Raw genomic sequence first — 16670 nt, 5'->3', positions numbered from 1 at the left:
CAGTGTTAGATATACCTAGCCCAGTTGTTCAAGTCCATTTAGCCATTCTAAGTCCAGTTCACCAAACCCTTTTTTTGAAGACCTAGTTTCTATGTCCTGATAAAATACCATTTGATTTAGAATATACGGTCTGTAAAACCAATAGCACTATTTTATTTCAAAAGACAGTCGCATGAGTGGAGTATGGACCAATAGAGCCCACAGCTTCATGAGATCCAAGTCTTCTGGCCCACTGTAATGTCTGTTAGCTCTGGAGAGCCCATATAACCATGTCCTTTAGCTATATAATGACTATAGCTTATTTTTTAGTTTTCGAAAGTCCAGCAGTCATGGCCTGTTGGGTTTATATGGCCCAATAGAGCAAATCGTTTAGCAGTATGTGAAACATTTAGGGGTGGGATAGCCTAGTGTTTAAAGCATTCACTTGTCACATCGATTATCTACATGGGTACAAGGTGTGAATCCCATTTCTGGTGTCCCCTGCCGTGATATTGCTGGAATATTGTAAAAAGCGGCTTAAAACTTAATTCATCCACTCGCCATATGAAAAGTGTGTTAGACCCAGCAAAGCAGATTGAGAGGCCCTGTTTGATTTGATATCAGTCTTAAATAAGCAGTACCTAGTGGACCAAGTCGGTTCCTTCATGGTGATGTTAAGATCACTCCTGTGTGTTGCAAGTCCTTTTCTTCTGCTTCATCAACTTCTGCTTTGCACTCCCTTCGTCAGACCTTCATTGACTGCTTGTAACCTTCAGCCTTCATATTTCCTCACTTTCTTCTTTATTCTATGACATGTGGCAAGGGTGAGTTGGATGGTAGAATGTGTATCTTGACTTGTCACCTGTCTGCTTGTATGGTACCGAGTTTGTGGCAAGGATATTTGGTCCTTGAGTTTGTGACTGAGAATAGTCCTAGTGAAATCATGTTGAACTTAGGAACAGCTAGACTTGTTTAGATGTTTTCACCCAGAGTGTGCTCAGTCGGGACATACTTGTACTACTGATTCCCAACTGAAACTGTAGTGATTGTTCATATTGACAATCTGAGTTTTTACACTTTTTCAGTTTTGTGTATAAATGTGTATGTTGTGCATTAATATGTGCTATTTGTATGTGCAAAAATACACTAAATCCAGTTCAGTTATCTGATTTTATGGTTTTGTTGTTTTTTCATGTACGGCTGCTTGGAAGTGGTGTTTAATAATAATAATAGTGCGTTTCTATGGCGTGGATGCTCAAAGTGCACAATCTGATTATTTTTACCCTGGTTTACCCAAGCTGCCGGCGAGGTGCTAGAAGGTTAATAGTTATATTACCTATGCCACCGGGTACCCATTTTCTGCCGGGTTAGCAGAGGTAATTTTGAACAAACACACTTGCCTAATATGAGATCACATGTGCTTCATTAACGTGACTATCCACTGAGCTGTAAATGGGTACCCAGTAGGTGGGGTATTGAAGTGAAAATCACATCTCTGAAAGATGATTGTTTCCAATATTTAAGAACTGCATCACCTTATGCCTTCTTCTTGCATTAACTTGACACCAGGTGTTGAAACCGAAGTAGTGTTCAGATTACCCCTGAAGGTCCGGTTATGAACTGGTCTTAGTAACCCATGCTTGTCGGAAAAGATGACTAAAGGGATCGAGCGGTCATGCTCGCTGGCTTGGTTGACACATTGTATCCCAGTTGCGTAGATCATTGCTTATGGTGTTGATCATTGGATTGTCTAGTCCAGACTGCCACCATATTGTTGGAATATTCCTGAATGTGGTGATTGGATGGCCATCGTATGCCAGTTGCATAGACAGATGCTCATGATGTCAATCTCTGGATTTTGTCCAAACCCGATTATTTACAACCACAAAGACATAGCTAGAATATTGAGAAGTGCCTGGTTAAACAACAAACTGTTCAAATCAGCCTTAAACCAAACTCACCGATGTGCCTCTGTTCACCAATAGTAAATGGGCAAATGGAAGTGATGTTCTTGTTAGCTCCAAGATTGATTTAACCAGTGGGTTTGTAAAGTAATGAACGGTGAGCAGTAGCCCTACTTGATGCAGATCATTCTGTATTTCTACTCGTCTGCCATACAGACCCTGAAACAAATATATCCAAGAAAGCCCATGCAAGTCTAGAATAAGTCTAAATTTCCACAGTTTCTGAAAATGAAAGTCTCAGGGCTCCTTTTCATTATGTGTCTATATATTTTTTTTTATTATGATCTGTTTTTCTGTAAAATATGTTCATTTCAGAGACTAGTTGTTAGTCTATATTTCCACCTAACCCACAATGAGTAGAACAGGTTCCATATATGAGACTGAGTGAGTTTAGTTTTATGCTGCACTCAGCAATATTCCAGCTATATGGCAGGGTTTTCTAAATAATCGAGTCTGGACCAGACAATCCAGTGATCGACAGCATGAGCATCTCCATATATGGAGCATCAGCTTGCATGGGTGAAAGTGATCTAGGTCTGTGCACTTGGAAATTGTTTTACTCATCCTTTCTGTATCTTAATGAACACTGCATTTCAACAACTGGAGTGTACATACATTCACTTGGGTGGATTTGTTTCAGGGTATTCATAACAATAGGCCTAGCACCAGGTGGCTAAATAGATGTGGCCAGTCCTTTGCGAGTGATTGATTTGTACTTGCATGGAATTTTGTGGTGTAGTGTTTAGAGCGTCCTTCCGGAGAGCGGAGGGTCGCGGGTTCGATCCCCGGCCGCGTCATACGAAATGATGTTAAAATATGGTACTTGTTGGTCCCTGCCTGGCGCTCGGCATTAATGGGTACAACAAGGACTGGTCGGCTCGGAGTCAGTATAATGTGTCTGAGCGGGGTATTCATGCTTCACTGCGGCATGGTATCTCAGTGAGCTAGCACTATAAAACCAGCTTCAGTCTGGGCTAGTACAAGCAGCATGCACGTTGTCTTATGAATGAAATATTCTTATGTACGACGTTAAACCCATTTCCCCTCACCTCATACGATCAACCTCTTGTTTATGAGATTTCATCTCAACTACTACTGTCACAGATGGTAACTGACGTGCAGCTAAAACTCTCAAACCTTGTGGATGAGGAGCCAGACAAATCAACATCCTCATCCATGTTTACTTGTCAATAAGCACAAGTATTTCCTTTCAATGGTTCCCATTGACATTCGGGATCAGGTATCATATGCTTCCACTGCTGAATGTGAATCATTCGTTGCTCACGTTATCGACCACTTGTTTATCTGAATGGCTTCTGTCATTTATACGGCGACTAGATGTGCGTACTTGGCATGCCGGAAACCTGTGGGTTCCAGTAATACATTTTTAAACATCGTCATGGTAATGTTTAAAAGTTTGGCCGCACCTTTTGCATCTGCTCATGGGTTTCAGTAAAGTGGGAAGAATCTGCAGGGTTTTCCTCCACATTAGTGTGGGGCGGTGGGGTAGTCTAGTGGTTAAAGCGTTACCTCGTCACACCGAAGGCCCGGGTTCGAATCCCTACAGGGTACAATGTGTGATTGGCCCTGTGGCTACTGTGAGAATGCGGAGCCAGCAAAGGCAGGTAATAGAATTATCGGGCCGAGCCATAGATGCATCCAGGGTACCTGTGGAGATTTATCGGAACATATACCCAGGAGATTATCGAGTATGTATTCTAACCCGGACCTTCACGGGTCGAAATTCACACAGAAAGATATGAACATGATCATTGAAACCCCAGGAGAAACTGTAAGCATCCCTTTAATGCATAATAAAGAATGTTTAATGACCACCGAGTTGACTACTGGTGAGGGTCCTATCTGAATGGGTCAGTAAGGTCAACGACGCCACAGTCAGTTGCTGGCAACGTACTGTGACATCAACACATAGGCAAGTTCAAGGAAGTTCAGTATCTTTCGTTACCTGTCGTTGATTTGTGACTGATTACATTTCACGTTATCGCTAACGTGAAATCCTTGCAAAATGGACACCTATTCAAAACGTGAATTGTCAAGGGTTATCGGAGGGAGAGAGGTCCTGTTCTTCCATTCTACAACGAAAACCTTTTCTCTAGACCTTTATATATTCGTTAAAAACATACCCATGTAAGACAGGCATCACGTTCGTACGCAATATCTGTCGCGCAAGGAATTGTGTGCCAATATTTTGAGCGATGAATTTCTCTGATCACAGTTACGTCCCTTGATCGTTTTAGGATCTGCTGCTTGCTTATTGATGCAAGCTTCACATGGACTATGACAGTTGGAAAGTGGCAACAGCTACCACCCACACGACCTGTGTTATTTTGAGTCTCATCCGACACTATTCATATACTGAATGGGGTGGTGAGGTAGCCTAGTGGTTAAAGCGTTCGCTCGCCACACGAAGACCTGGGATCGATTCCCCACATGGGCATAATGTGTGAAGCCCATTTCTGGTGTCTCTCGCCCGAATATTGATACAAGCGGCGTAAAACAAGACTCATTTGTTTACAACACTCACTCATATACTGAATATACTATAAATAACTTACATAGGCATCATTGCTTTTGAGGTTATCAGTGTGACCACAACTTTCTGAGTAAGTTTTTACGTGCCTTTTAGCAATATTCCAGCACTATCACGACGGGGACACCAGAAATATGCTTCAAACAATGTACCCATGTTGGAAATCGAACCGGGTCTTGGTCGTCAAGAACGAACGCTTTAACCACTAGGCTACCGTACTGCCATAAAATGACTAAGATGAGGTGAGGTGAAATATGGTTTAACGTCGTGCTTGAGAATATTTCGCTCATATGACGACGTGCATGCGTGTGTATGTGTATGTGCGGCTGCTTGTACTAGCCCAGACTGAAAGTGGTATTATAGTGCTAGCCCACTGAGATACCATGCCGCAGTGAAGCATGAATAGTTGAATACCCCACTCAGACACATTATACTGACTCCGAGCCGACCAGTCCTTGTTGTATCCATTAATGCCGAGCGCCAGGCAGGGACCAACAAGTACCATATTTTAACGTCTTTTGGTATGACGCGGTCGGGGGAAAATGACTGTGGATACCAACTGCAGCGCTATCTAAAGGTCAAGTTAAGGTGATAAGGTGACACTGGGCTTCACGTCGCGTTTAAGGTCATTGTACTTATATCTTGTGTACCTGGATGTGTTTGTGCCATGCTTGACCAACGCACGTTTTATGGTGCTTGCCCACTGTGATGTCACGCCCCAATCAAACACTGGTTCCCCACTCAGCCACATTATGCTGAATCCGTGTCCTCTAATGTCGAAGGATGGTTTCGTTATTTCGCCTTGGCGCCCAGAACATGTATGGCGTTGGCAAGGGATCACTTCACGTCGATTAACCATGACCTTTGGTATCAATAAAAACTTAATCGTTATGAAAATACCACATGTATCATCACTATCAGCCACTTCCAAATAACAGGGCGGTGATGTGGCCTGGTGGTTAAAGCGTTCGACAGTCACGCCCAAGGTCCGGGTTCAATTCCACACAAGGTATGGAGTCCATTTCTGACTGACTCTCGATTTCATATGAAAACCTCTTTTTGCTGTAAGTTACATCAGAAAACATTAAAAAAGGATTGTTTGTGGAACAGTGTTATCCTGGCTATATTCTTGTCAATCTCTGCTTTGTTTAAGGTTCAGCCATTGAGACAACTTCTGACAGTCGGTTTATTTGAGAAACCTATGATGGTACTGATAATGCTGGAAATGTTGTCACATGTTTTACCACCCAAAAATATATAAATAGAATAAATAATATAAAAACAACACTAATCTTATAATCGGATATTTTGGAGCTGATTTTCTCACAATTTAAACAGTTTCTCTTCGTTCCCCGTTAACAAAGATGATGATTTGGTTTGGTTTGTATGTTGCTTATCGCCGCACTCAGCAATATTCCAGCTATATGACGGCGATCTGTAAATAATTGAGTCTGGACCAGACAATCCAGTGATTTACATTATGAGCCTCGGTCTGTACGATTGGGATGCGATCAGATCCATCGACCAAGACAGCGTGTCTGACCACCCGATTAGTAGCGTGTTAGACCATGGGTTGCCGGCAGCCAATTCTTATCTGGATCTTCACGGATCACAAACATATTGAAGAAGATCCGGGAAAATCACTGACACCGTTTCGTTGAAATATTGGCAGGCAGGACAGCCAACTCCCGGTTTCAAGTTTATATCGTGGACTCGGTGTTTTTAATAAAGGGGATGAATATAGTTTTACGCCGCTTTTAGCAATATTTTTCCAATATCACGGCTAGGGAACGCTTTAACCACGATGCTCACCCCTTTTGATTAAATCATAGACGCCCAGTAATAAACCCAACACATTGCAGAAATACATATTCATATTCAGTTTGTATTGTTTTTCATACAATGATCTTACAAATATGCAACTGAAGCATACAGTTGTACTGTTTTTTTAGGACATAAGTATATACATTTTACAAAATACGGATGCGAACCCAGCCCCAGGAGTATTAATATATACTATACATATATGAGTGAGTGAGTTTAGTTTTATGCCGCACGCAGCAATATTCCAGCTGCTTTTTTACAGCGAGCCTGACCACACGATCCCGTTAGTCGCCTCTTACGACAAGCATGGGTTACTGAAAGTTCATTCTAACCCGGCCCTTCACCTGTTACTATACATATATGGCAAATATTGCAACTCGTAAATGAATTTAACGTCATCGAGTCCTGTTAAATCTCAGAACGAGGCTTACCCATTTCTTGAAGACTCTGTCATCAATGATATCCAGCGAACCATTCATATAATTTTCACCTCTGACAAAAGAATGTGTTTCAGTGGATGGTCTGTGGGGTCGAGGTAATGAACTGACGGACAAAAGAAAGTACACACCTGACCATTGGGGACTATTTTCCATAAATCAACGTAAATATTTTGAAAAGGGTTTTGATAGATACTTACTAATCACAAACATTGCGCACATGTTACATCATCGTGGCATTTCTATCACTGGTGACAGAAACGGGATTTCTTTGTGACGAAAGAATAGGTTTTTTTTGGAGTCGATCATTGGCTTTAATGGGCATGAATGTGGATGACTGTTTAAAAGAAATGTTCACTTTGCGATTCCACAGTTTTAGTTGAATAATGAATCACTGACTGACTGAGTTTGGTTTTACGCCGCTTTTGGCAATATTCCAGCAACATCACGACGGGGGACACCAGAAATGGGCTTCACACATTTTACCCATGTGGGGATTCGAACCCGGGTCTTCGGCGTGACGAGCCAGTGCTTTAACCACTAGGCTACCCCACCGCCCCGAATAATGAATCAAATGGTCAGTGATAAACAAAAAAGTACATCTGCTTCCTATTATCTGCCATTTTGTCTCTCTCGACTCGAAATGTAGCAAGGCAGAATATATCATTGCCAAATGCATTACTTAAGGGTTCCGTTACACAAAACTCTTATTGCTAAGGTGATCGTTACTCCCATACTTAAACTTATTTTTACGACAGTCGTAACGCTAAGATCGCTTCGTGCATGTGGGCCCTGACTTTCATTGTTTGACGTTTTGGGTTTTAGTGTAGAATATACAATGTTTGGATCGGACATATTTACGCATTTTTACGCATATTGGGTTCACTAACAGATTAATGGCAGCCAACCTCCATTTGGGGTTAAAGACCGGCACCTTTCCACAAGACGGTTTTAGCGCTACGTTGATCGAAAGTGTATGTTTAAGAATGGGAGTTGCGATCACCTTAGCGCTACGATCGCTTCGAGAAATGGGGCCCTGATGTTGTCATGCTTTCGATGGCACATAAGTTAGATGCGGTTTAATGACACGTTCATGCATAATTAAAAGTTGATACAAACCACACAATATACACCTAAACAAGGAGTTAGGTTCGTGGCCGCTTTCGACTGTTTTTTCTATTACATCAAGCAGAAACGCCTGAAGAGATGCAGGTTTTGAGGGACTTTTGAATTTTGGATAATAAAGTATGTATTTAATAGTTAGTTTTACAACAATTGGTACTTGTATAGGAAATGGCTTTGATTGTGCTCAGTTCTCCACATCTTTTTCTCACCCTACCTCTTCTTCCCTCTTCTACCCCTTTACTCTTCTTCTTCCCTCTTCTACCCCTTTACTCTTCTTCTTCCATCTTCTACCCCTTTACTCTTCTTCTTCCCTCTTCTACCCCTTTACTCTTCTTCTTCCCCCTCCTAATAACACCGCTTCTTTTCGTGAACCCCCACCACCACAACCCCCGCCACCACAACCAGCACCAGCACGACCTCCTCGTTATTACAATATTCCCTACTCAACATTACAGGATGTACTCTATTTCCGGTCACTGTGAAGAGAATTTCAGTTATGTTACATCCCGAATCGCGACATCATCCACTCAGGTCGCCTAAAATCTTGAAAACTTCTTGAATTTTGAGATTCACATTTAAATCTCCAGTGAATAATGTAATATGCAATACATCAATCGTTCATAATTAGACACTCGTCATTTCAATCGCTATCCCCCCAACCAATAATAAAGTTATGAATATTGACAATACATCCATGCCCATAGCAGTAAATACAAAGTTATATAGGTCTGTTATTGCACAGTATCGGGTCCTCCGTGAATATTCAGTTGGTCGGATGCAGCGCAAGATGAACCGGAAGTGAACGTGCTGGCTTTTATCATACAGCAGTATTGCACGCGCGCTGTTAGCACATGTGAGCTCCGTGGCCCATCTTCAGTGTGAATATGAGGTATTTTTGCACACACACAATCTTAAGTCTAGGTCGTCTCACATGTATGATTTTCGTTTACAAAGATACAAGCACAATACTGATGTTACAGCTTCAGCATCTCATTTGTGCGTAAAAACTATCAGCAGCTGTTCAGGGGCGGATGCAGCTTTTTGAGAAAGGTGGGGTGCACACTCTTGAGAAAGGGCGTATGCACACCTCATTTTCACCCGCTTTCACGCGTTTCTATGGTTATATTTTCAGGACAAAAAGGGGATGTTGCACCTGATTCCCTCTGGTTCCGCCTATGCTGTTATTTTGCATTGTTGAAGATTCATGTTGCAAGACGGCAAACGCCATGGGAATTAACATGAAGAATTAATGTGAGACGTGAAGAAATCCCATGCTGGTCCCCACTACCCATCACCATTCCACGGAACTCTGGATTTCATTGCTGTTTGGAGGCACTTCCAATCGTCCACGCCTTCGTGAAGAACAGACTCAAGCACAACGTCGTCGTAAACGTCTCTATGGTCCAGCCCCTCCATCAGAGACGGGTTCCAACCTTCTTCACCATGTGTAAGGGTATGACGAAGGCGGTGATGTCGTCGAAGGAGGCGTCGTCGTCGTTGTCCATCCTCCAGCCTTTTTCAGAGACCGTCCCCCGAGAGTGGGCTACCAGGGCCTTAGCTGCTATAGTGTACCTGAAGAGTGAGCGAGTGAGTTTAGTTTTACGTCGCTTTCAGCAATAGTCCAGCAACATCACGGCGGCGGACTCCAGAAATAGGCTTCACACATTGTGCCTATGTGGGGAATAGAACCCGGGTCTTCGGCCTGACAAGTGAACGTCTTAACCACTAGGCTACCCCAACTAGCAGTTTTGAAAAGCATATGATACGCGTCAATTAACGTCATGTGAGGCGACTAACGTAGATCGATGGTCACGATGTGAATCACTGGATTGTCTGGTCCAGACTCCATTATTTACAGCTGAAAATTTGCTGAGTGTGGAGTTATACAACAAACATATGGATTGAAAGCTCACTGAGGCAGTTGGAGTATGCTTATCCTCGCTTGAACTCGAATCCTGTCAAAACCAAGGGAAACTTCAAACTACCCCACCGCCCATCTGAAGATAAGAACGCCATGGCACTCATCTCTTTTGTTGATTAAGGAGGGGTGTATCCAAGGTCACAGTGAGTTTAGTTTTACGCCGCACTCAGCAATATTCCAGCTGTATGGTGGCGGTCTGTAAATAATCGAGTCTGGACCAGACAACCCAGTGATCAACAGCATGATCATCGATCTACACAATTGAGATTCGATGAGATTCGCATCAACCAAGCCAGCGAGTTAGACCACCCGATCCCGTTAGTGGCCTCGGGTTGCTGACGGTCATTCTAACCCGGATGTGAGGTTATGTGTTCTTCTTACGTATGTAGATGGGGAGGATGTATCATGTCACCACTAAATCGACCAAAATAGAAGCTTCAAGAAGCTGTAAATTCGGACTTTGTGGCCTGGAACAAAAATTATTTAGCTACGAACTGTATTCAGCTAGTTACGTTTAGGAAACGAAATGAGGTCGTTAGATAGGTATTAATGTGATCATACTGTCTATCGTAGAACCTGTATTTCTAGTTACATGCCTGAGTGGGTCTTGTGCTGTGTGTTGTTGTAGTACTGCCTTGACGATGCTGGCGGCGTCTTGGTTAGACATTACATCCCACAATCCATCGCTTCCCATGATCAAGACATCGTCCTCCGTCAGAGACTTCTTATTGAAGTTGAAACTCTTCACCTTAAAGTTTTAAAACAAACTCTTTTTACTGAGCGCATTACTGGACACACCTGTTTAAAACAGTTTATTTTGGAGTAATCCATGAAAATCTTTTATGAAAAATATAAAGATGATGACTAATAGCTATTATCGTGTTCCCCCTTGTCACCCGTGAAGATCCGGTTTAGAATTGGTCTTCAGCAGCCCATGCTTGTCGTAAGAGGCGACGATTGGGATCGGGTGGTCAGGCTCGCTGACTTGGTTGACACATGACATCGTATACCAATATTGCGCGGATCGATGCTTATGCTGTTGATCACCGCATTGTCTGGTCCAGACTCGATTATTTACAGAAATGATATAGCTAGAATATTAAAACTAAACTCACTCACTCTCGTCCCCTTGTCGAAACTGACGCTGTGATTACTGAATAAAAACCAAATGTACAGCGCTGGTATTACTTGTGGATAAATTGTGGAACACTCAGGATAAATTGGTCATGTCAATTAAAGGATTATCCAAAACAGGGGGACCCGTGACGATCCGGGGTAGAATAGGTCTTCAGCCACCTATGCTTGCCACAAAAGGCGACTATGCTTGTCGTAAGAGGCGACTAACGGGATCGGGTGGTCAGGCTCGCTGACTTGGTTGACACATGTCATCGGTTCCCAATTGCGCAGATCGATGCTCATGCTGTTGATCACTGGATTGTCTGTTCCAGACTCGATTATTTACAGACCGCCGCCATATAGCTGGAGTATTGCTGAGTGCAGCGTAAAACTAAACTCACTCCCAAAACAGGGAACGTAACTGCTTTTAAAAAATGGGGTCACTATCTGTTAAATGTACAGCAGGAGCACCCATTATATCAGCTAGCGAATGTTTAACGAATGCTAATTTGGAGCCTACCAATGAATTAACACCTGAATAATTAAAAGGTGATAATCTCTCCCGAAGAATGACATTAGGGTGCCCGTATTTTTCTGTGTTGACCATGTCCCGCCCGCCACGAATTTACATTTTCAGAAATAACACGACGGTTATCTCTTCCTAACACCCCCAGCCCCACCACAATGTGATGAATACTTTTATAGATCCACACTCATGAAAACCTCTAACCCATTCTTTAACATTGCACTAGGGTTACCTTAGTGACTTACGACCACCTTATAGTCTGTTTGCAGTGAAAACGTACTGATGAATTTCACTTTAAACAAGAAAGTAAATCAAATAAAGTGAAATTAGGATTGCGAATCCTCATAATTTTACCTTGCCAATTGAACATTTGAATCTCAGAATTTTATTTCAACTTAGGATAAAAGTTGTTTAACAAACGATCATAGATTAAAATCGCTATTTTTATTGGTTTGTATTACAAGGGGGTAAATACAGTAGTTTGAACACTGAAACAAATACACATGTGGTACGTGATGAGCGTTAACTTAGACCAATCCTACTTGTTCACGGTGTTTCATTTAATGTGCACACACCCTTGTAATACAAACCAATAATAACGATTTGAAACTAAGATCGTTTGTTAAACAACTAAGTTTAATGAAATTCTGATATTTAAATGTTCAGTTGGCAAGGTAAAATTATGAGGATTCGCAATCCTAATTTCACTTTATTTGATTTACTTTCTTGTTTAAAGTGAAATTCATCGGTACGTTTTCACTGCAAACAGACTATAGTGCTTTGTGAAAGGAGGCCCAGGTCAGCTTGACCTTTCCTTATGTACATGTATTAAACAATTGTCTCCGAAGCAAAGCGATTCGATCTGCATCATAAATATATATTTAGACTATCAGCAAGTGACCTTAAAAATAAAATCAATAAAATAAGTTCATAATATTGAATAATAATTTTTAATTATATCTATTCATTTTTTCCGCGTCGCTTTGCTGATGTTGGAGATAAGAATCGCATAAAAGTTACGGATGACTAAACCGGGAGATTAGTTTAACGCCGGATTGAACAGACTCTCTGTCACGGTGATGTGAGATGAACACCTCAAGATGCAGGTCGTAGACGATTGTACATCTGGTAAAAACCATGAAGACGGGCGCGGTACTGACGGGCCTGTAAGTCTCGCGAGGCGCTACTTCTGGTACTAAGCGGGTTCCTGTTTGTGCGCGCCAACTTGCAATATGCTAGAAGGGGCCCAGCTTACTTCCGGTACTGATTTCCGGTGACAAGCGTATATTCAAGAACCAGTTCTGGTTACAAATTGCGCGACCGCTAAATATGAGTTTACTAGACCGGACCAAGTGTACGTTGTTTGTCACCGGGGGTACTAAAGGTCTCGCGCAGTCTAAGTAAACTTAGGCTCAGTATTATTCGTTACACTGCTATACTGAGTCTAACAAAACACTGTAGAAGGTCGCGTCAGCTAACCTTTTGGACTGACCAATCAGAACACAGCTTACCAAATCGCGAAAGTTAACATTCGCACATACCGCTTGAACCTTTACCTCAAAAGCTGGAGCGATTCCGAAAGCTATTTTCCGCACGATCGCTTCCGAGTGATACACGCAATGAGTAAACAGTCGCTGAAAATAGCGTTTTTTCAATATTCAAGGATGTCATCTTGCGAAAATATAAGCAAATAGTAACCATGTCATTAGAAACCCATAAGCGTATATACTGCAGGTCAAATATATGTGTTTTATGCGGATTTTCGTTTGTTGATAGATCAGTGTCAGCGACCAGGGAAGAGAAAATTCAAAAAAACCGTTTTGTAAGTCCCGCCGAACCCTAACAAGTAGTCGCTGTCTGATTGGTTAAATCCGTTCGGCCGTCTCTCGTTTGATTGGACGGTCATAGGTCGCTCAAAGGTTAGCTGACACCGACCTTCTACAAGGTTTTGTTAGACTCAGTATAGCAGTGTAACGAATAATACTGAGCCTAAGTTTACTTAGACTGGGTCTCGCGAAGTGCCGTCACCTACTTAAGGGCCCTATAAATACACGAGGTGAACCTCGAATTCGAACCCAATCACAGGTTCATATAGGTCTGAGTGACGCAGCACTTAGCGAACTGCGATGTCACGTGCGTCTCTTATAAAGCACTTGACAGCTTGTGCTAACAAGCGCTGGAATTATTACTTGGGATTCGAACCCGAGTCCAGCAAATCCTGGCAGCCAAAGAGTTCCGTAGAAGCAACACGTCGCTAGGGATCATACCTCTGGGTTTGGGATGAGGAATGGCTTGATCCTGATGTCCGTGCCAAACACAAGAAGGTCATGGTCACCCAGGCAGCGTGAGACGCCGATTGTGTCCATCAGACGTGACTGTCGAAAATAGGAAAGAATTTGAGGTTCAACGTATCTATATGACATCGATAATAATCAGTTGATTAAGTGTGTGTGTTGTGAGTGCGTATGTGTGTGCGTATGAGTAAAGGGTTTGAGGTTGAACTTATTTATATGACATCGTTAATATTAATCAGTTGATTAAGTGTGTGTTGTGTGTGCGTATGCGCGCGTGTTTGTATGTGAGCGTACGTATAAGTAAATGGTTTGAGGTTCAACTTATTTATATGACCCATTTAATGGGTGCGTATGTATGTATGTACGTGCATGCGCGTGCGTGTGAGAAAAGCATGGACCATGTTCAATCTACAACCCTTGTGTTCATGTTTTACGTGGAAGTAAACAGTACTTAAGCTGCATATACAGCGGCAGCCTGTAAGTAATCCGTGTGGCATTCCAAGCAATCTGCCAAGTCACTGTCTCGGATCATCGGGTCCATTAAGTCGCCTCGCATAACAGGCATTAGTTGACCTATACTAACCCGGACAGTGTGATGATTAAGACCCGTGATTTAATGGGGTTCATCAGCGTTTCAGTTACACTGGAATATGTCAGGTAACGGCGGGTGTTGAAACACTTAGATTGCTCCAGCTAAAACTAAAGACCAACGCAGTCCCATTGATTACAATAGAGTGTTCGAAAGACGAGAAAACACATACCTTCTTTCCTTCGCCTCGAATAAGGGGCGACCGGATGTCTTCTGACGTCACTTCCCGGTATACCCTGAAAACAGTTAATCTTATTATCTGACGTAGTAAGTCTGTTTAGTTTTGTAGTTTTTGTAGACCTGAATAACTTGACCTGTGTCTATTGTTAAGCAGAATCATTCACTTGGGTCTGTTAGATTGACGTTATGACAGTCGTCGTTTGTCAAGTATCGGTCGAGTTAACTCGAGGGCCACTCGCGAGCTCTGCTACATGGGACCCTACAGAAGGAAGTGGCACTCTCACCAGCCGTCGGACATGGGTATCTACAGAAGGAAGTTGCACACTCACCAGCCGTCGGACATGGGTATCTACAGAAGGAAGTGGCAAACTCACCAGCCGTCGGACATTGGCTCCTTACAAAGAACCTTCTTCCCTAGATCCTCGTTCCATACCCGCCGACAGAAGGCTCTGTTACTGAACTCGTTTCGCAAAAGACTGGGGTTTGCAAATGCCTGAAAAACACATTTAACACAATTTCTTTAGGTCAAACAACGGAAACATACACCAGTGTCTGACAATAAATATCTGAGTCTAGACCAGACAATCCATTTATGATCATGAGCATCGCTCTACACACCTGGGATACGGCCACATGTGTTAACCAAGCATAGTCTGTTTGGGTCAAAATTAGTTCACGATCAAACATTCATTTCAGTTGAAAATGAAATAGAGAAAGAGTACTGGATAAAAAGTAATTTAGATTATGCCACCATTCAACCAATCATCATAAGTGAATCAGGAATTTCCTCAGATTCCAGACCGGAAGAGTTTTGATACAACCCCTAAATGTTGATACAACCCCTAAATGTTGACATCCTAAGCTGCACGTGCTTCCCGCCCTTGAGGATGTTCCTGCAACAGTACTACTGTTATTTTACCCTCGTAAAACTTCGCACATAAATAAAAACAAAATGATAATGGTTTGTTAAGGAACGTTTTTATTTTGGAGACAAACGTTTTTCCAGAGTTGGTCTGATGTTTTTATTACATTCTGCGTTGAAATGAATGTTTGATGATGTACCGATTTTGAGTGAGATTGTGATTCAACGGTATCATTTTGACTGAGACTGTAAGCGAGCTTGACAACCCGACCCCGTTAGTCTCGTCAACCAACAAGCAAGGGTTGCTGAAAACCAACGCAACCTCGATCTCAATAGAAGAAATAACAGTAATGGTTATGCGACGTTTGCAGAGAGAGAGAGAGAGAGAGAGAGAGAGAGAGAGAGAGAGAGAGAGAGAGAGAGAGAGAGAGAGAGAGAGAGAGAGAGAGAGAGAGAGAGAGAGAGAGAGAGAGAGAGAGAGAGAGAGAGAGAGAGAGAGAGAGAGAGAGAGAGAGAGAGCATAACAAATAAACAAATATCGTGCATGTGAACAGCTGCGATTTGGTGTAAAGTTTTGTTGAGAATTCGCCAGTTTTCACTGAGTTTCATCATTTATTGAACTCATGACAATAATCTTTTCAACGTTACAAATTTGTTTTCCCATACATCAATTCATGTGTAAACAGTGCCTTTAAACAGTATGGTATATTTTGCAAAATTTAGTTTAAAACAGTTGCCTGAAGTAAGAGGCTATATTTACCCTAGCGAGTCAAAACTTTTGAAAGGAAGTATATATTGTTTTGTAAGTGCTTACCATTGTTTGAAGCCGTAGCATCTCCCCTGCTGGGCACAGCTCTCTTGACATGGGTATGATCTCATCATTGATGCTCAGGATGGCACTGTGAGTAGTAAGCAGACCAGCTTTATTCAGAATGTATCCTGTAACACCTTGCATCTCTTAAAGTGTATGTATGATATAAATACAGTTCTATGGCACTATAGCTCACCTGGATAGTTATCAACAAAATAAAAATAAACGAACACGTGCATTACAAAACCTTTTTTCACGTGTTAAGTGGCGGACATTTTGAAAAATCGGTTTGAAATCTCAAATATAGGGGTCATTTTTGTTGGGTCCAGTGCATTCTGCAAAAATGTTTACGGAGATTTCTAGAAATCCGCAATCCCAAAACTGTTGCTGTTAACCAACCAGTTGATTTCATTCTTCTGTTCATTTTACGCTCTGGAGAATTTTTGGCTGTCTGGCGGCCATATTGAAATTCCATTTTTGTTGCAACAAAC

General features: G+C 42.2%; 1 protein-coding gene across 2 annotated transcripts in view; it reads right to left on the bottom strand.

Moving 5' to 3' along the window:
- Window positions 1-9048: 9048 nt before the first annotated feature.
- The window catches only part of LOC124262152 (protein phosphatase 1J-like), a 31215-nt gene continuing 23593 nt past the window's right edge, over window positions 9049-16670 (bottom strand). For both annotated transcript variants that reach the window (XM_046696612.1, XM_046696613.1), the window contains 6 exons: window positions 16183-16267; window positions 14881-14999; window positions 14499-14562; window positions 13711-13818; window positions 10398-10549; window positions 9049-9452 (listed from right to left, as the gene is read on the bottom strand). In XM_046696612.1, the coding sequence (XP_046552568.1) occupies window positions 9296-9452; window positions 10398-10549; window positions 13711-13818; window positions 14499-14562; window positions 14881-14999; window positions 16183-16267 (685 nt within the window). In that variant the 3' untranslated portion in view covers window positions 9049-9295. The remainder of the gene's footprint in view (window positions 9453-10397; window positions 10550-13710; window positions 13819-14498; window positions 14563-14880; window positions 15000-16182; window positions 16268-16670) is intronic.

This window comes from Haliotis rubra, unplaced genomic scaffold (genome assembly GCF_003918875.1).
Source record: "Haliotis rubra isolate DU_JTF1 unplaced genomic scaffold, ASM391887v1 Scf824, whole genome shotgun sequence".
NCBI lineage: Eukaryota > Metazoa > Mollusca > Gastropoda > Lepetellida > Haliotidae > Haliotis > Haliotis rubra.
The sequence above is the reverse complement of the archived record's forward strand: the minus strand, read 5'-3'. Positions and strand labels throughout refer to the sequence as shown.